The sequence below is a fragment of the Electrona antarctica genome, assembly GCF_951216825.1.
Source record: "Electrona antarctica genome assembly, chromosome: 6".
NCBI classification, from domain to species: Eukaryota; Metazoa; Chordata; class Actinopteri; order Myctophiformes; family Myctophidae; genus Electrona; species Electrona antarctica.
Window position 1 is genome coordinate 35,880,331 of NC_136811.1, and position 19,824 is coordinate 35,900,154.

At 42.8% G+C, this 19,824-nt stretch overlaps 2 protein-coding genes across 3 annotated transcripts; one reads left to right on the plus strand and one right to left on the minus strand.

Moving 5' to 3' along the window:
- Positions 1 to 1,765: 1,765 nt before the first annotated feature.
- bag6 (BCL2 associated athanogene 6) lies at positions 1,766 to 16,832 on the minus strand. 2 transcript variants are annotated; one of them, XM_079504072.1, is made up of 24 exons: positions 16,670 to 16,832; positions 15,796 to 15,883; positions 15,266 to 15,383; positions 14,379 to 14,593; positions 13,133 to 13,204; positions 12,918 to 13,040; positions 12,591 to 12,787; positions 12,229 to 12,358; positions 11,034 to 11,237; positions 10,613 to 10,703; positions 9,739 to 10,184; positions 9,157 to 9,229; positions 8,680 to 9,044; positions 8,214 to 8,487; positions 7,691 to 7,860; positions 6,856 to 6,909; positions 6,630 to 6,738; positions 5,915 to 6,039; positions 4,912 to 5,046; positions 4,623 to 4,679; positions 4,292 to 4,501; positions 3,875 to 3,982; positions 3,094 to 3,240; positions 1,766 to 2,411 (listed from the first exon to the last, which is right to left on the minus strand). In XM_079504072.1, exons 2-24 carry the CDS (start codon positions 15,874 to 15,876, stop codon positions 2,316 to 2,318), a joined length of 3,600 nt encoding a protein of 1,199 aa, XP_079360198.1. In that variant the 5' UTR covers positions 15,877 to 15,883; positions 16,670 to 16,832; the 3' UTR covers positions 1,766 to 2,315. The 2 variants fall into 2 exon arrangements, with proteins under 2 accessions (XP_079360198.1, XP_079360197.1); XM_079504071.1 differs by having other exon boundaries at positions 10,481 to 10,703; positions 16,670 to 16,830.
- A 331-nt stretch (positions 16,833 to 17,163) lies between these two features.
- glrx3 (glutaredoxin 3) lies at positions 17,164 to 19,127 on the plus strand. The gene has a single exon (XM_079504108.1). The coding sequence runs from the start codon at positions 17,288 to 17,290 to the stop codon at positions 18,332 to 18,334; it is 1,047 nt and encodes a 348-aa protein (XP_079360234.1). The 5' UTR covers positions 17,164 to 17,287; the 3' UTR covers positions 18,335 to 19,127.
- The last annotated feature ends 697 nt before the right edge of the window (positions 19,128 to 19,824 follow it).

The window sequence follows — 19,824 nt, forward strand, 5'->3', positions numbered from 1 at the left end:
AAATAGTCTTGGTTTCCCCTTTTTTGAGTCACCAAAGTAAGTGAAGCATTTTGCATCTGGGTAAAGACTTCACCACATGTCAACCAACTTGGCCTTTTCTAAAAATACCCTCAGTGATTTTAACATATCTATGTGAGAACGATTTTTAATATCAGAAGTCTTATCAAAATGTGTCTCAAGGACAGTGTTGAAGTCTCCTCCTATTATCAAATTACCAGATTTTGGATGCATGAAAGAGATGTCACTGTTACCAACAAAGTCAATCTTCTCATCTTTTGGGTTGTAGATGTTAATAAAAACAAACTCTTCCTCTGAAATTGTGCAAGATATGACTATGTACCTTCCTTTAGTATCCTCAGAAATCCTGACCCCCCCCCCCCCCCCCCACACCCACATTGTTTCTGATCAGCACCCCAACCCCACGGCTGTTGGCTTTGTACAATGTGAAGATTTCCCAGCTGTAATCTGCACTCAATTTGTGGTCAACAGTCAAAGTAGATAGGGGGTTGTCTTTGTTTGTACCAATATGAGTCTCCTGAAGAAACACTATATCAGCTTGCAGGAATTTAAGGTGATTTAACACTGCTGTCTTTTTCTTTGGAAATCCATTTACATTCCATGACAATATCGTCACAGTTCTTCCTCCTTCACATCCCATTTCATTGACAGTGGACATATCCAGGGTTGTTATTACCATACCAAACATTAGCACCAAGTAATGGGAAGGTCTAAACTCTAAAGAAAAAAGAAGAGATACAATTCAGCAAAATAATCACATAATACATACTGTATCTGCCACGAAACGATAGGACACTGGACACGGTCAGCGACCGTGATCATGACGATAGGAGGAAACTGTATGACTGGATATGTACAGTGTAATTGGGCTCTAACAATTAGTCTACAAGACTAGAATTGATAAATCGGTCACTTACCTCAGGCTACAATGGCTGTAGTCAAATTACACTGTACATATTCAGTCATTCCATTTATACGGTTTCCTCCTATCGTCATGATCACGGTCTCTGTCCGTGTCCAGTGTCGTAGCGCATGATGTGGCAGATACAGTAAACAGATAGTGTCAGTCAAAACATTCTTATCTTCTGATTGTCTCGTACATTTACGAACCGGTACTTTTAAATGACTAGTATGAATGCTATGAATACTTTGCGTGTGAAACCTTATCATGTGCACAAAACAATAAGCAAGGACAGAGATTTCTTACCTGCGACTAATTTTCAATAGGCTATATGAGTACTAGGGATATATTTCACTTCCAAATACAATATATATAAAAATAACTGAAAAAGTAATGGTACAAAATACCAGCCCTCACGCATTTGGACATTCTAATGCGTTATATTTGGCTTAAAACAAAAAGTATTTTGATAAAAGCTTAATGCGCTATTTTGTCTGCTCATTCTGGCCCTTCTAGGCCTTTGACCAAAGTAATGTACATTGAACCAATATATGGTAAATATGGTGCATTTTATATAGCGCTTTTATCCAAAGCGATTGTGCACACATTCACCCATTCACACACTTTTTTACACCGATGGCGGACCATGCAAGGCACCTGCACATTGGGAGCAATTATGGGTTCAGCATCTTGCTCAAGGACACTTTGACACTAACTCTGGGGGAGCCCGGAATCGAACTGGGAACCTCACATTTCCCATCCAGCTGTTCTACCGGCCACTCTACCCTTGATCCACCACCGCTGTATGTACTATGATTGTATGTATGATTAAGTAGAATAATGCTGTGTATATCAATATTTTTTATTAAGCCCACTGTACATTAATGTACCAAACAGCATTTTATTACATGTAAGTATACTCTCGACATGAAAGGTATCAAGAGATGAGGGCTAAAATAAGAGCCAAATAATCATCATCCAAGCTAATTAACAGGGCAACTGGGCAAGACAAGGAACAGGAAGCAAAAGAAGTATGGTTCGTGAAAATACAATGTACTGATACAAATGTATCCCGAAGGAAATAAAATGACTAGGTTCAGTGAAAACGTATTTGAAAATGATTTAAGGAGCATGATCTCAGCTATGAGATGGGCCAAAATAAAGAAATGAACACAAACCAATAAATAGGCACTAGGAGAGTAGTCACATATTAGCCAGAGGCAATTAATCTCAAGGTGAAAATTGATCAAAAGACTTAACACAATTATTACATTTTGGTAGTGAAGCTGCATTAAATGGTAATTAACAGAAATACAAAGAGCAGGGTCAAGTAGAGTGCTTGCAGGTTAATTATGAGTGTCAGATTTGTTAAGTTATCAAGTGTGCAATAAAAACATTATGAGTCTGATGAGAAGGCTTTGTGTGCATTGGGGAACTGCTGAGAGCTGAAATTGGGATCGTCCCTCACTCGCTTCTTGAGATCTGCTTTAACCTAAGAGGACAAAGCAATCATTATTATCACTCCTTACCGACAGAATTGACCAGAGATCATCCACATTAGCAAAATATTAGGTACAAAACCAAATTTAGCTAGCAAAATATTAGGTACAAAACCCAATTTAGCTAGCTACTTACTAAAAGTAAGTAAAAAGAGTTTAGTAGTTACATATCGTTGCTGTTTTTCTTGTAAATGAATACCCTACTTTGTCATCTTACACAAAAGTGCCAAACAGACCTACAAGCTCACAATACGTGGCAATGCAACACATTGTGAGCTTGTAGATCTGTCATTTTTTTTAAAACAATTAAGCGATTCGAGACGACCAGACAAGGAAATGGGCGCGTCGAGTTAGCATTTCACCGAGACAAGAATCACGCCTCTCTGTCTGGTCCTCTGATTATGTCGGACCGCACATCATCGAGGCATTACTAAGTAATTTCTCCAAAATGGCAGATGTCGATCATTTGAATTGATAAACCTCAAAAGTCGAGTCAAAGTGTGTGTGGGCAAAGTGTGTGTGTGTGTGTGTGTGTGTGTGTGTGTGTGCGTGCGTGTGTGTGTAAAAAGAAAAAACATTAGGAAAAAAAAACAGCGATGATATTATGAAAAGTAACCTGTAGCTTAACTAGTTACAGTTTTAAAGTAGCTTGATTCAAATGATGAATGATAATACCTGTTCTGCATAGGCCTCCTGGATCTCATGGTCCTCTAGCTCCTCCTGCAGCCTGTCAGGATCAGTAAGGGGTTTCACTCCTGCTGTCCTGGCTGCCTGACTCACTGCGTCAGAGAGGGAGAGGATGGCTCCATTTCCCTGTCCTGTCTGAAACACACACACATGGGTCAGTGGTTCTCAAACCTGTTCATGTCAAGGACCACTGAATTGATATGTATTTGGCAGCAGACCTCCATCTGAAAAGATTTTGTTATGGGGACCCCCATAAGCGAAGCCTTGTGTTGTTAAAAAGGTTTCGGGAGGAGTAGGAAAAAAATGGAATCCTGCACACCGTCTTTACTTACAGAATTATATTGAGCAACGTTTCGTTGATATGTATTTGGCAGCAGACCTCCATCTGAAAAGATTTTGTTATGGGAACCCCCATAAGCGAAGCCTTGTGTTGTTAAAAGGGTTTCGGGAGTAGGAAAAAAAAGGAATCCTGCACACCGTCTTCACTTACAGAATTATATTGAGCAACGTTTCGTTCGTTCAGACCTTCATCAGGCATCAATCATGCCTAATGAAGATCTGAACGACCGAAACGTTGCTCAATAAAATTCTGTAAGTGAAGACAGTGTGTGGGATTCCATTTTTCTACTTCTCCAGTCCTTCATAGGTGTGCATAAAGACTTTTTTCTTCTACGTTAAAAAGGTTTCAAAATTATTAATGTTTTTTACAAGATTCTTTAAATATAGCAGATCATAAAGCATCACAACTCATAACAATGCAACACGTTACCTTCCTTCGCTTGGCAGGCATGCCGTGCACATAGGCATCAGACAACGGAGGCTGGGCCTTCATCTTCCTCTGGGTGATCAGGTCACATCTGATAATGGGCACCCACTCCTACAATCATAGGCGAATGATAAACAATGGCTCAGCAGGGATCATTTTAGTACATTTACTTTCAGCAATCAGCAGTGAAACACTAGATGCAATAATAATCGAAGTGTTATGTGCATCTACGCAAGCCAGCGCACGCACGCCCCTCCCAACTGAGATGGATTGAGCATCTTCTATTACAGTTGCTCAGAGCAGAGGCAGGTCATATCAGACCAGAACGTACATTTTGGACTGACAGTCCAGCATATACTAGCTGCATGGTCACATCTTTAAAAACCACATTATGAACAAAGAGCAGTTAAGGGTTCTTACAGGCGGTACAGCAGCTGTCCAGGCCTCTGAGTCTCTGACAGACTCCTCCCTCCCTCCCTCAGCCCCTGCTGCAGCCATGGCTCCGCCCAATGGCGCAGCTCCTCCCGAGGCCCCAACGTCTCCTGGCAACGCCGTTTCCCGCGATGACTCCCGTGATGACATGGCCTCCTCGGCTGTGGCGGCTGGAGCCGGAGAACGGCTGTCCTCCATCTGGGGCAAAGAAACCAAAACAAAATGAAGACACCAAGAAGAATCTAAAGTTGCTACTTGTCTACTTATTTAACCGACTGATTTCAGGTTCGAGGGCAGTAGATGACAACACAGTGCTTACCTTTACACTTTGTGCCCGTTCAGGCTCTGGTGTATCACTCGCAGAAGACTGGTCTCTCTGTGAAAGGATATCATGCAATATTTATTTTCAGACCAGTTGTCTAATGTAACAGGATCTGTGGCTGCCATGGGACAATGTAAATGGGTATGCTTTTCCTCTCACAGTGTGGCATGTTATGTGGGTGTTTCTGTTGCATTTAGCAGAACAGCATTATCTAAGATAAAAGGAATACAACAGACAGACAGATAGGGAAACCAATCTGTGCCTTTTGAATGCGTGTGTGTGTTACCTGAGTGGGGACTATGTATGTCTGGATCTGCTCCTGTGTGATCGGGATGTGCTCCAAGATGACCTGCAGCCGCATGGTCATCATGCTGGTCATCCAGTTAATCAGACTGGGGCTCATGTCACTCGACATCCTTCGCTGGAATGACAAGAGGGCAGCAGTAGGACATCAAGCTCTAACTGAATATCTACCAAACATCTAACGCTAACAAGTTGGCGCATAAACCAATTGATTTGCTAAACGTGACATATGGTCCCGATTGATGACATCAAATAAAGGCTGACTGACAGAAGAGCATTTAAAAGATATCAATCTACTATCAATTCTGAAAGGTCCTTAGGGCATTTTTGGCCATGCACCCCGTTACCTCCCGACCTAGCTGACACGCATATATATATATATATATATATATATATATATGCGCCGCGTGTGTGTGTGTGTACTTAAGAATAAACTCAATAATAAAGTGAGAGATGAGTGAGAATGGGTTTGTTTAACCCATTCAGGCCTGACGTCGAAATAAAAAAAACGTTCGCTCTGAAAGAATATATATTCATAGATTTGTGCCGCATTTTTACGATTTTTCAAAAATACCAGACCGCGCTATGAGCTTGTAGATCTGCTATTTTTCAATAGCTAAATTATAACATAATGTTTAAAACACCAAAAGGGGTTTAATGGTTTAATGGTTTAAGGGTTTAAGGGTTTAAGGGTTTAATGGTTAATGTGGTTAAACGCTAACGTGACATGGATGCGTTCCAGGTCTCAATGGATTAAGAGTGTACGGACTATGCGGTGGTTGATGACTGCAGTGAGGGCAGCCTGGTCTCCTCTCAGGCAGTGCAGGTTGAGGGTTAGGGTTAGGGTTAGGGTTAAGAGTGTACGGACTATGCGGTGGTTGATGACTGCAGTGAGGGCAGCCTGGTCTCCTCTCAGGCAGTGCAGGTTGAGGGTTAGGGTTAGGGTATGTTAGGGTATGTTAGGGTATGTTTGAGAGTGTACGGACTATGCGGTGGTTGATGACTGCAGTGAGGGCAGCCTGGTCTCCTCTCAGGCAGTGCAGGTTGAGGGCCAGACACTCAAACAGAGCTTGGTTGCACATCTGCAGCAGCCGGAGCCCAAACGACTGATCTGTGTGAAACAAACACAAATTAACCATTATTAACTTACCATAATAATGGTTCCTCGTCTAGTTCTCATTCACAACACATTATACTTCTTTTGTTTTGTTGTTCCTTATGTACAGTATATCTGCAATAATGATAGTAAGATGAACCAAATATCACTCCCTAAAGCTGCCTTATATGGTCGTCACAGAAACTGTTATGTGACAACCGATCCCGACAACCTTTGCTGCGGGTCACCCCCCCCCCACCCATCTCTCTCCCCATTTCCTGTCACCATACTGTACTATCCAATAAAAATATATCTTAAAAACATTTCTTCATGTCAATTCATTGATATATACAAAAAATAATATTGAAACAATAACCTTGCTTCTTGATTATTCGGTTATAAGTCGGAAATTGGTTCTATCGTTTTCGGTATGTTTTCAGTTAATTGCCCAGCCCTACTGCCAACTGAACTCTTTTCAAAGCCCAAACTGGGGCCCAGAGCTTACTGGTACATATTGAGACAACCCAGTGTTTTCTACAGGGGCCCAGTACTTACTGATAAATATTGAGACAACGCAGTGTTTTCTACTAGGGCCCAGTGCTTACCGGTACAGCGTAAAATATGCGTAGCGATGCGTGTCAGCTGCTGTCTGAAAAAGGCCATGTTGGTCTGCGTGACATCAACGCCCTCCAAAACACTGACTGAAGACTCTCTCTGATGGATATAAGAGAAGGTGAACGTACGGTGAAATTTCACACCTTCACAGGTTTTTATGCATACTCCATCATACGATGAAGTCAAAATCCAGATTTGGTATCGCAGGAGACTTACAAAGCTTTCAGTGATGTCCTCCTCCAGTTCGTTGACCAGTGTGTCAGCAGCAGCCTAAGTGTGAAAATAGAGATGGGGTTTATGAGGTTTGGGTGGACAGATCCAACTGAGGAAAAAAGTAACTCAGAGTCAGGTCTGATATTAACCCAAGACCGGGAAAGCATCAGTGTCATTTTAGATTTGAGCTAAACAGCAGGATTTTATACTTTGGCCATTCAACAATTGCAGATATACAAATACAAGGTCATATCGCGTTTGTAGATCTATTTTTGAAACATGAAAATGTGTGCAAAATAATTAATAATATTTTAAAGCAAAACATTTTTGGGTGTTTCAGCAGAATAGGTTTGAGAACCACTAACATAGAAAATACATTTTTCAGAAAACTCAGGTCTGGGTTGTTTCAACTGGGTTTTGTACAATAGGTGGTAGGGCTGTGCGATATGACTTCAAATCAACATCACGTGCTATATTTCCAATGTTTGTCTCGATTACTATTAATAAACAACAATAAAAAAGCAGATCTGCAAAATCACGTGTTGCATCCAGATAGATTGTGAGCTAGATTGCCATTTACACTATTTTTGCATGCCACCATCGTACAACAAAGTATAATACAGGGCATAAGTGGTTAATCACATTATTTGTAGATCTATTAGACATTTGTTTTTGTCAAAACAAAACAAAAACAAAAATATATACATTTATTCAAAAAAGACTTGCTTCTATTATATGGTTATAACTTATAAGTCGGATATTGTTTCTAAATATCGGTTTTGGATATATTTTCAGTCAATTGAACAGCACTACTAGGTGGAGAGTCAGTGATACTGACAGCTATGTTCTGGTCAGTGGGCTCCCTGTCAGTGAGGTAGTTCTGGGTGAAGAACTGGGCCAGCTGGGGCTGAATGCGGCCCAGGGGCTGGTGCTGGCCATGGAGCAGCATCACCAGGTCTGACATGGTGAACGTCTGACACACCAATGTCAGCAGCTCACTGAAGAAACCTGAGGAGGGAGGGAAGAGGCAAGGGAACAGTAGATATCAATAATACCCCCAATATGAGTAAATAAAGTGGAAATAAAGTGTCACTTTAGCAAAAGCAGATAATTACTGTATACATATTTACATGATATACTCCACCAGATGATTACATAATATTTTCACATGGTTAACATTTGGGAAAGGGGAAAACCAAGAATGGGGAAGCCTTCAGTTGCAAATTAGCAGAGTGGGAAGGAAAGGGCTCTAAACAATAAACATGATAGACTAAAAGACAAGAAAATGAACAGGAAAAGCAAAAACAACTAGTGACCGATGAGCAACAAAATGAAGGACATTAGATTTGATTCATTCTGACCTCCAGGTCCTCCAGCAGGATCCTCAGGGCTGACAAAGATGTTGGAGTTTTGTGAGAGCCTCTGCATGAACTGGGCAATACTCTCTGTATCATTCTGGGCCTGTCCCAGTGAGCCCATCATGGTGGTGAGGACGCCCCGAACAATGCCTGTAAACAGCTCTGGGTTGAGGGCCTCTGCCTCTGTGGGGACATTAGGACCAGGGGTGGTTCCTGTGGGGGGTACAGGTGTGGAGCCTGGGGCAGAAGGGGGAGTGGAGAAGACAGGCTGGGATGCCTGGAAGTGAAAAGGATATGAAGAATTCTTCATTAAACACTTTCAACCTGCCATCTCTATTTTTGAAAGATCATTTATTTTTCCTGACCCATCTGTGTCCTGTTGACAAGGTCACCACATGCAAGCTGTCTTAGCTGTGTAACATAACACTGCGGATCGTACAGATTACACACCTATCAATGTACCACTGACCTGTTGCATAAAGTCAGACACTCCCTGGATGAAGGCCGGAACACCAGATGTGGTGACTGTGATAGATGGGGCCCCGCCATGCCCCATACCAGTCATGCCTCCTGCAGCAGAGCCTCCAAGCAGTGAGCCGAGGAGCTGGCTGAGCTCTGGGGGCAACCCCTGGGAGTTGGGCTGAGGCTGGTTGGGTGTAGCCTCATCTTGGCCTGGTGGAGCAGTGGAATCTGAGGAGGGTGGAGGACCCTGGCCTCCGGTGGAAGACGAGAAAGAAAAGGAGGATGGGGAAGACGAGGATGATGATGATGAGTAAGATGATGAGTAAGATGACGATGAAGATGTTGTGTGAGAGGAGGTGACCGTTTGTCCAGCTGTGAAGATAAAGGAGAATTATAAAGTAGTGGTATATTCATTATGACTTGTGATTATCTCTTCTGAGTTATTGCTGCTCCGATCACCAATCTTGCAATTGCACTTGCTTACCCATCTGGCCTGGCACCAGAAGCTGTCCAACCAGTCCACTAATCATTTGGTTGAGGGCAGCAGGGTTGAAGGCCTGTGGGAAAAAGACAGTGGATTATTTCGAGTCTTAAGGCATGACACATCAAACAAGTCTGCTTGGTGTGTCCTGATTATTACATACTGTGTTGCGAGATCAGATTGGGAGACGCCGGTGTTAAAAGGTTGCATCTGCACACATTGCACAGACTACAGCTGACAATCAGTTGATTGTGATGTTCTGTGCCTTCATGAGGAAATAAATCTACCATAATTAGCATATGCATGAATGAATTACATAAAATGGGGAGGCATCATAAGGCGTCCTGTGGCACTGAGTGAGTTAAGTTATTCCAGCAAAAAGACTACCGACTCTGTAATTAATAATGTTATGTAATGAACTGCTCTTTGAGTTGTTTAACACACCCCTGCAGTGGGCATGGTTTTACAGGAATTGTTTGTTTGCATTTGCAACACTGATATTGAGTTTCATCCACCATTCTGAGCCACAATTCCCAGCCGCTCCAGCCTGGCGGAGATGACAAATAATTACAGTATAATTCCCACCTGTCCTGGCTGCTGGCCTGGCATGGCAGCCCTCAAATTGATTGTGGCTCCCCGGGTTCCAAAGGCCGGAGGGGGCATGCCAGGTGCAAAGGCCGGGCGAGTGAACACCACCCTGGCCTGAGGCTGCGGGCTGGTATAGGGGGGTGGTGGTGGGGCGGTGTGGGGGCTGGTATAGGGAGGTGGTGGTGGGGCGGTAGGGGTTGTGGTGGGAGTGTTGGGCCCAGTGGTGGTAGTGGAGGAGGTGGCCGTAGAGGTGGACCCAGGAGGGGTGGGCTGGGGTGGGCCAGGTTGGCCCACCCCAACGGGTGCATTGGCATAGGTGACCGCCATGGCAGCAGCATATTGGTTGATCTGCTGCATGACGTTTCGCATGAACTCTGGGGTTGGCTCAAGAGGAGGTGGGGGAGGGGCCTGTTGTCCTGCTGTTGGAGGGTTAGCACCAGGGCCTGCAAGCCAACAAACACAAAAGTGTAATGTAAGCTCCTCTCAGCAGTAATGAATAATCTCTGCAATGCACCACACGCAAAATTACAGAGCCACAATTCAACAACAACAAAAAGATTTAAAAGAATTCTAAGACATTTTCACACTTTGGATCAATGCAAATTCAACAAGATTTTTGCAGCAATATATTAAAGAACACAGTGTGATGGTATAGCAAAGACCAATAATTCCATTCCAATGGGATGCCACAGGGCAAGTAGTAGAGCATTCCATCAGTGGCGGGTATGGGACAACACACCGTCCGCGTTCATCTGCATCATGACCACCGGTACTGTCTGGTGGCTGATCCTGATGACCCGGGGGCCAACATGTCCCTGTCCAGCCTGCTGATTGGACAAAGGAGTCTGTGGGGAAGAGGTCTGTCCCTGACCTGCCTGCTCCGACTGGCTGGCTGGCTGAGCGGGCGGTGCCTGTCCCTCATTGCCATTGGGTGCCATAGTCACCGTGGCACCCAGGTTGACCTGTTGGTATTGTTCAGAGAATGTCACTCAGCAATCAGCAAAAAACACAAATTCCACAAAATCTATAGTGGAACTAGAACTGAAAGTAATTGCTTGCCAAAACAAATATAGCTCATATGTAGTGTTAATTGTGAAAGCAAATTCTGATTTAGTCTTAGTCTTTTGAATATGCCATTTAGTTTTAGTCCTATTTAGTCATCTGAAATGGTTTAGTCTTAGTCTAGTCTTAGTCAACTACATCTTAGACCTTTGGTCTTACTAGTCAACAAAATTAACACTGCTCATGTACAACAATATTGTTTTCCATACCTACATAAGAACTTCACTTACATGCAGTGGGATGTGGTGGTGGTGCACAGATCCAGGCATAGTGACTGGGCTAGTATAGTGGGACATGGGCCGGACCACATGCAAATGGCGGGGGGTTGGGCTCAGTAGGTTGCAGCGCAGGTCACTCAGGGCTACCAGAGCATTTCCAAGAAGACGGAGTGACTCCCCCACCAGGTTAAGAATGCGCTGGTCCTCCTCTCTCTCCTGTTTAGGATATGAAATCTGGTTCATTGACTTTCTGAGCACCTCTGAAATACAGTATATCAAAGATGAAAACCCCATTCTTGCCCAACTATAAATATATGGATATGCAGATAGAGGCCTCTGTCCAGGATGTTGGCATTACCAGACCTGATGGAGTGCGAGGGCACAAAATAGAGTGCTGAAGTCTGATGTTAAATACCACATGATATTTTTCCATTCAAAATCCCATAGATCCCATATTTTTTAAATCATGTAATATAAGAACTGTTTGAACAATACAAATGAGTCCAGCGACTTTACTCATTATGGTTTTGAAGCATCAACTGATGGTGAAATTAATTCAAAATCCTCTATGAATGCCCCTGATTCTTTCGACACTGGATCAGGGTCAACTTGAAAATCTCGAAGGTGTTCGCAGCCCACTCATCTGACGCCTTAACACAGCACCCATCAGCTTAACCCATTAAAATCCATGTTCCAGCATACAGTGTATAGCACGTTTTTCAGTAAACTCTTTAGAACAGTGGTTCTCAAAAATAGAGGGTGTACAATCCCACAGCGTGGCACGAAGCAAGCTTGTTATGTACATCTGCTATTTTTGAACATTTTGTGAGAATGGTCAGATCATGGGTAGGCCGGATGCATTTTCAGAGCATTTTTATTTTAATGATCGATCAATCGATCATGTTCCGGCTTGGATCAATGGAACTGACGTAGTACACTTTAAGTTTCCATTTAACTGTATCGCAATTAAAACATATTCTATATAATACATATATATATAAGTAATTTCGCCCTGACGAAGACCTTCCGAGGTCGAAACATGTGGGCAGTTGCCTTTTAAGCCATTAAGACCGGGAAAGCTTATACGTAGTTATACCTTGGAAACCGGGAAAGCATCTGTGTCATTTATTGTAGATGTTGCTATGTACTGTATATAGCAACAGGAATTTTCACTGGTTGAATGAGTCTATGGTAGAATAAAGCTTACTGTATTATTGTATTCAGCAGTGGTAGCTGTCTCCATGATGGTGTGGGCTCTCTGGATAAAGGGCTGTAGCCTCCCCTCCACTCGCCTCAGCTCAGACAGCATCTCAACTAGCTCAGCTGGGCTGGGATGACTATAGGATGAAGAAAGGAGTTCATTTAAAGGAGAATCAGGAACTTAGGGGTGGTCCCAATTGTACTGTATTGAATTTACTTTTTGTCTTGTTTTTGTTTCATTTGTTGTCTATTTGTATGTCTGATTCTTGTATTTACATGCATCTCCTTTTTTCTGTGTACAATTTGAAAAAAAGGAATAAACATTGAGTCATAAAAAAAAGAGAGAGAACAAAGTGTAGGGTGTCTTACTTGGGTCCAGCATGGGGGGTTGGTCCCTCGGGCTGGGCAGAAGATGTGGGGAGAGGAGGAGGAGTGGAAGGAGGCGGGGAGGTGTCCATAGGCTGAGCAGAGGGAGAGGGAGTGGAGTTGGTGGATGAGGAGGAGGGACCCGGGGGAGGAGCAGCAGGAGTTGAATCTGGTTGGGCAGGTGCATCACTCGGCTGGCCCTGAAAATGTCACATATAAGGTAATTTTAACACATACGCGTGCCCGCTCCCTGACAGGTATTAAGAGGTTGGCTTGATGTGCTTTTGAACCAGTTGTGAGTCTTGACTCTTGAAACATTTGAGCTCTTACCTCCATTCTCTGGATGAGGGTAGTTGTGTCTCTAAGCAGGTTCTCTGCCAATAGCAGCCTCAGTCTGGGCTCACTCTGCACTGACTGGTCCACATCGATGTGTACATTCATGGATCCGTTAGTCTGAGAAATACATGAAAATAAATAATACTCAACAACAAAGTGGCTAATGGGACGTGGGTGTTTCTGTATATGCAGCTGGCCCAGCCACTTACCCCAGTGCTGGTTGTGACTCTGGCGTTCCTGGCATTGTCTCCCATGCCTGAAACCATCTGCTGAACAGACATCTGAATGGAGGAGATAACAGCATATATTTCATGCTCCTTCTATAATTGTGGCTGTCCTGACACAAGGTAACATACATGAACATATAAGAAAAAGGTGGAGTCCACACACTGTTAAGCTGCTTGTTCCCACTGTGCTTAATGTTGAAGAATCATTGTAAGTAGAGATGCACCGAACATTGAACAGCCAAAATGATTTGGCTGAAAATAAACAATAGCAATGCCAATAATATAATCACCCAATATGAATGTGGGAATGGCTGGTGCTGTATAGACAATGTGAATTTATATTTAGTCATACGACATGTTGTGTCGAATATATATGAATATAGCTGATCTACAAACAAGAGGTTGCGACTCAGGTTTATCTAAACTAAAGGGAATCTCTCTCAGTAAAAAACACCAGACCAATAAGTAAGCTACTGGTGCAAATGTCTAAACTTCTTGTCTTTCTTTCCAAATCTCTCCGTCTCCATTTATCTTCCCCCTTCCGTTAGGTTCGTCTACCTGGTAACTTGGTTCATTAGTTCCTATTCATCTCTGCTTCTGTCACGCGAACTTTGTATCTTTGTCCCTTGTGTGTTCAGAGTAGTGTATATTAGGACTGTCCGACATACAGTACCTGTTACCTACCTATATACATAAAACAATATTCGACTGATCTTTAAAAATACATTATAACTGTCCAGACAGTACTATACAGTATATGCCTATCTTTCATCACCTGCTAGAACAGCAAAAAACAACATGCATTCTCTGTATTTCGGTATTCAGCCAAGTGTTTCCTTATTTTCGGTTTCAGTTTCAGACAAGAATTTTCATTTCAGTGCATCACAAGGCTTCAGCTGTTTATCAGAATCTCAATGCTAACCTATTTAATTAATTCTTAATTCTCCGTCCTGGGGCGCCCGCCGGCCTAGTGGTCCAGGCGCATAGGCCCGACAGTGTGTCGCGTGTTCCGAGTCCCGCTCATGCCGACCTTTACTGCATGTCTCTCCCCCTGTCTCTCCCTCCCTCTTTCCTGTCACTCTTCACTTGAACCTATCAATAAAGGCAGAAAAGCCAAAAAAATAAAATAATAATAATAATCTCTGCCCTGCACCAGTTTACCAGTTTGGATATGCATGTTCTACTTTCTAGAAACACATACAAAATACAATGAACCCAACAGCCCTACCTGCATTTGCTGAGGATCCATGATATTAACAGGGAGATTGAAGGTGCCCAGCATGACATAGCTGTTGGCATTGCGGTCATGTGGATGTACTTGGGAGGTCCCCTGGTTGGATGAGGAGGCTCCACTGTCAGCTGAGCTGCCTCCTGACCCTGACCCGGGCTGGGAAGGTGGAGGCGGCGCCCGCTCCACAAGGTGAATCACTTTTCCAGCCACATCTGGAAGAACAGCAGAGAAATAACTAAGCTAATGGATGCACTAGTAGGAACAATCCTGTACAATAAACCAACTTGTAACTTTCAGAGTTTGCCAATAAAAAAGCTGTGAAAGGCTCCAAATGATTCTCCACTGTGGGAACAATGGGACTCTGGGAGTTTACTATTGTAAACTTCGGATCATTCATTTTGCACTCCCGTCTCCGCTGTGCGTGCGCGCACACGCGCACACACACACACACACACACCTCACTTTACGTCAAAAGTCCTAACTATTACTCGAAGTATATTTTTTAACACCATAGCTTTCACTGTGTATTTTATGAATTGAACACATTGATAAAATTCCCTGCCGCTTTTTCTTGCTGCACTTGACACAGCCAGTGTGAAGGCAAACCACAGCAAATTAAATATGCAAGAATCGCAACTTCTCCGCCCATTCGCATCGAGTCTACCGAAGTATTAGGTGTGAAGGAGACCTAAAACAGGTTCTGTGATGCTTTAATAACATAATTCAGCTGAACATGTCTATAACAGAAAGCACAGTCCTAATGCCAAGACAAGTACTATCTAGTAGTATCAAAGACGAATGATTGTAAGAGAGATTTGCCAACAGGCAGTGCTGTATACTAATACCATGTTCTGCTTTGTTTTCAATGCTACTGCATTACTTACTATAGTCTGCCAGGGTCCTTTCATCTTGTAAGACTCTGCCCTGATAGATCAACCTCTGTTTATCCACAGGAATCCCCACTGAAGGTGCGATGTGTTCCTTGAATTCTTTCACTGTCAACTGAGGCAGGCCAGATAAAACAAATTCACTTTGGATTAGGCCTGGGCAATTGATCGAAAATATATCAAAACCGGTATTTAGAAACAATAACAGACTTAGGCTAGCTTTTGTAGATTAAAATACGTTTATTGTATAGATATAATTTACAAAAAATGTCTTATACCAACGGATTGGATTGACACAAATAAATAGGAATAGATTTTTTATAATTGACTAATTTGATTAGTATGGTTGTGATTAACCACTTAACCCTGTATTATACTTCGTTGTACAATGGTGGAGGAAAGAAAATAGTGAAAATAGCTGATCTACAAGCTCACAATGCCAGGCATAATCATTCACTGCTAGTACACTGAATTCATTGAAAACAACTAAATGTCAATAATAAGGGCAAGGAGAATTGAATATTTACCTGACCACGTACGGTGTAGCTTCTGCTTTGAGAGTCTAATGTTTTGACTGTCACCTCTATGTCACCAGTTTGTTCTTCCATGGTAAATCTGTGTCATCAGGGAAGCATTAAAAGGTGAAATACATGTAGCTGAGCTCCACATCACATCCGTGACTGTCACCTGCACTGGTAGTAATTATGGCCTTACAAGGAGATTGTGATATCCAGTTACTTTAGCTAGCTGCCAACTGTCTATACGTTACTTATGCCTCTCATATAACTTGGAAAAAGTAACGAGTCCAACCAAAACCCGAAGTAGACGCTATTCTAAAACAAATATGTAATAAAATTAGGGTGAAATCAGGGCTTTTATGAAATGGCCATTGGCCAGCATAGTTTGCCATGTAGAATAGTCACATCATGCCCATATGTTGGCTTATAACGTACAAGTCAATGAGTATTACGACGCAATTTCACAAACTTTATTAATAAACCAAAATATACCGGAGTGCATTTCACAGCAGGGGAGCATAAAACGATAAGAAATTACCTACTATAATGCGAACAAGGGGGTTGCTAAATCGAAGCTAATCAGTTCGTTAGCGTCAGCTAATGAAAAGTAACGTATAGACAGTTGGCAGCTAGCTATGATAATGCGTTGAGTAAATATCGACAGCTGCATACACGACACCTTCCAGTGTGGGATACAGTGTCAGCAACACAACGTGTAATATATGGACATTTCACAACGAGCAGCTACCGTTAGCACCTGGCTAGCAGTAGCAGTGCACTCACTGAGGTTTGTAACAACGGAAGTGTAAAGAAGGCTACATTATGAAAGTAGCTGGAAAGACATTATGGTCCATGTGGTTTACAGTGTGTTTGTTAAAGTTACCTTGAAAGTCAAGCAATCTTTCTTCAACTTATTTAACGTATGCGGCTATTTATCTCCAGTGCCATGCATGTAAATTAAGTCTCTGGTACTGAGTTCTCTGGTACTTGCTAGAAAAGACTTAGCTCGCTGTGCGCTTGGGCTGTTGTTGTTTTTTTTTCTGGCGCTACAACTCCGCAATTAGTTACCTATCGAATTGTGTGACTCCAGAGACCGCTGTTAGTTTGGACTGTAACGGGCGCGTTCGGAAATACCACACCGGAGCGCACTCGCCTATTAGTTTGCATTGCGCAGTGGGCTCAGTGCGCTATATCCGAACGCGCCCTAGTGGCCTTCGGTGTCCGTAATCTCACAACCACTGGACGGATCAATGGCACAAACTCACTTTTTTTGGTTTGTTTGTTTGTTTATTTATTCATGCTCTGGGCTGGGATTTGGCCCACATTTGGAGTAATACGTCATAGACTACTGACGTCATATTTCTATTCACAATACATTTATAACAGTAATGTTTATCAGAAATAAGTTAATTTCAATAGTCTTTTTCTGCCGTTGCTTAAACGCACTAAGGTACCCTTGTCGTGAAATATTTCAACGGGTCGCCCATTTTCCTGTAACGACATGTATGTATGTAACAGCCCGGACGTGACGTTTGAAGAACACTGGAAGCGGTCGAAGAGCTCGAGGAAAATGGCGAATCTCGTGGAGGCGACGTCCCAGCAGCAGTTTGAAGACTTTCTAGCCAAAGCTGGAAAATGTCTGACCGTGGTTCATTTCCAGGCAGAATGGGCCCCTCAGTGCGCGCAGATGAACGAGGTGATGGCGGAACTGGCCAAGGAACACACGCACACCACCTTCATCAAGCTGGAGGCCGAGGCCGTGCCGGAGCTCTCCGAGAAGTATGAGATCGCGTCGGTCCCGACGTTCCTCCTGTTCAAGTCGGGAGAGAAGGTTGACCGCCTCGACGGCGCACACGCTCCGGAGCTGACCAAAAAGATCCAACGGTTGGCCGTGTCGTCGGGCCCGCAAGACGGCGGCCAGGGGCCCCCCGCAGACGACATGAACCAGCGCCTGAAGAAGCTGCTCAACGCGGCGCCTTGCATGCTCTTCATGAAGGGCTCCGCGCAGGAGCCTCGCTGCGGATTTAGTCGGCAGATAGTGGCGCTGTTGAAAGAGAACAACATTCAGTTCAGCAGCTTTGACATCTTGTCCGACGAAGAGGTTCGCCAGGCATTGAAGACCTACTCCAACTGGCCCACCTACCCTCAGCTCTATGCCAATGGAGAGCTGGTCGGGGGGCTTGACATAGTGAAAGAGCTGGCCGAGTCCGGGGAACTTGAGAACACATGTCCCAAGAGTGTCACCCTGGAACACCGGTTGAAGAGCTTAATCAACCAGGGGTCAGTTATGCTGTTTATGAAAGGCAACAAGGAAGAAGCGAAATGCGGGTTCAGCAGGCAGACATTGGAGATTTTGAATAATACAGGGGTCCCATACGACACGTTTGATATTCTGCAAGACGAAGAGGTGCGTCAGGGTCTCAAGACATATTCCAACTGGCCGACCTACCCTCAGCTCTATGTGAAGGGAGACTTGATTGGAGGACTGGACATACTCAAGGAACTGAAGGAGAGTGGAGAGCTAGTGTCCGTGCTGAAGGGGGAATGAACAACCTACAACACATGTCCAGAGAAGCCTCTTCTAATAAATGACTGCTAAAGAACCAGAAACATAGAACCACCACCGTAGGAAGATTACCTACCTGGTCAACATAGAATTCTATTCACTTAATCGGCTTATATTAGTGTGCACTGAAAACTTTTGGTATTAACTTTTCAGAGGCGCATGTAAATTAATTCCCCTTCAAGCCTGCAGCTGAATAATATTTGCCAAAGTAAGCCTACTTAACCCCCTGCCTTTCTTTCTCTGGCAAAACGTTCAGTAGGATAGATATGACAGAAGAATAATTTGACTTTATTTTATTGCATCTCTTCTTTCTGATGAAGTATTCAGGATTATCCATAGACCAAATGGTCTGGCTTGCCGCTCTTGTGTGCCACCCTACCAACTGTTACATGGACCAGTGCCCACTCTTTCTAGCTCCTGTGTAATTGGTTTACAGTTCTAACGCACTGTAGAATGGTCTAAACATGCATATATATATATATATATATATGCAGTTAAATTGTTCAGACCTGTTCTGGTTAAATAATACTTAGTCATCAATACAAGTCTTTCCTGTTGCTCACCTAGAAGATATAAAATAAAAAAACATCTCATTCACTGTGTAGACTTTGTCTCTTTATTCTGTCTACCTAAATAAATTAAGAGATGCATCCATTGCATGGTGATTATTATCATAACTTTACTACTTGTTATGGATGTTTCAGCATTCAGTGACACTTAAAAGAAATTTACCCCTAACATTGGTAGCTGTTTAGCATAGTAGAGCCTGGCACAGCCCTCATGAGGATGTTTTCTGCTAACCTTGCAGAAAACATCCTATTTCCTACACATCACAAGGGGCCTAAAGCCCCTGAACTTTATGACTGTATAAAGTTTAGTATAATTTCAACATAGTACTTAAGTTCATACTTGCAAACAAAAGTATTTTCAGAAGAAATCCAAGATTATTTGTTTAAAAAATATCACCTGTGTGAAGTGAGGGGCGCTCTTGTCATCGTACAAATTTATGTCATATTTGGCAGACATTTGACCTAATTTCTCCTTTCATTATCAATGGCAAATATGAGCTGTGTGGTTTGACCCAATTTCTCCTTTCATTGTCAATGGCAAATATTGAGACGTGTGGGGACAAAAAAAGTACAAATTAAAAAATATTCTGATTGTAATTATTACACTGGACAGTGTATTACTGTATTGTATCTTTACTAAAGACCAAGAGACCACGTATACTGAACAAACATAGCAATGGTTGCTATTGGAATATAGAGCTATTATATATTTTTATATTAGCTATTTTTTAACACTGCCTTTAATGATTGCCAGACTAACTTGAGTATGTAAACAGAGTAAATCGATTTACGTTGCCGTGTTTCATAGAGCTTATTGTGCCTGTATACTGCCACTGTTCATTATTGTCACCCATATGTGTACTAGTAAATTATTATTGATACTGAATTATTATTCAGTATCAG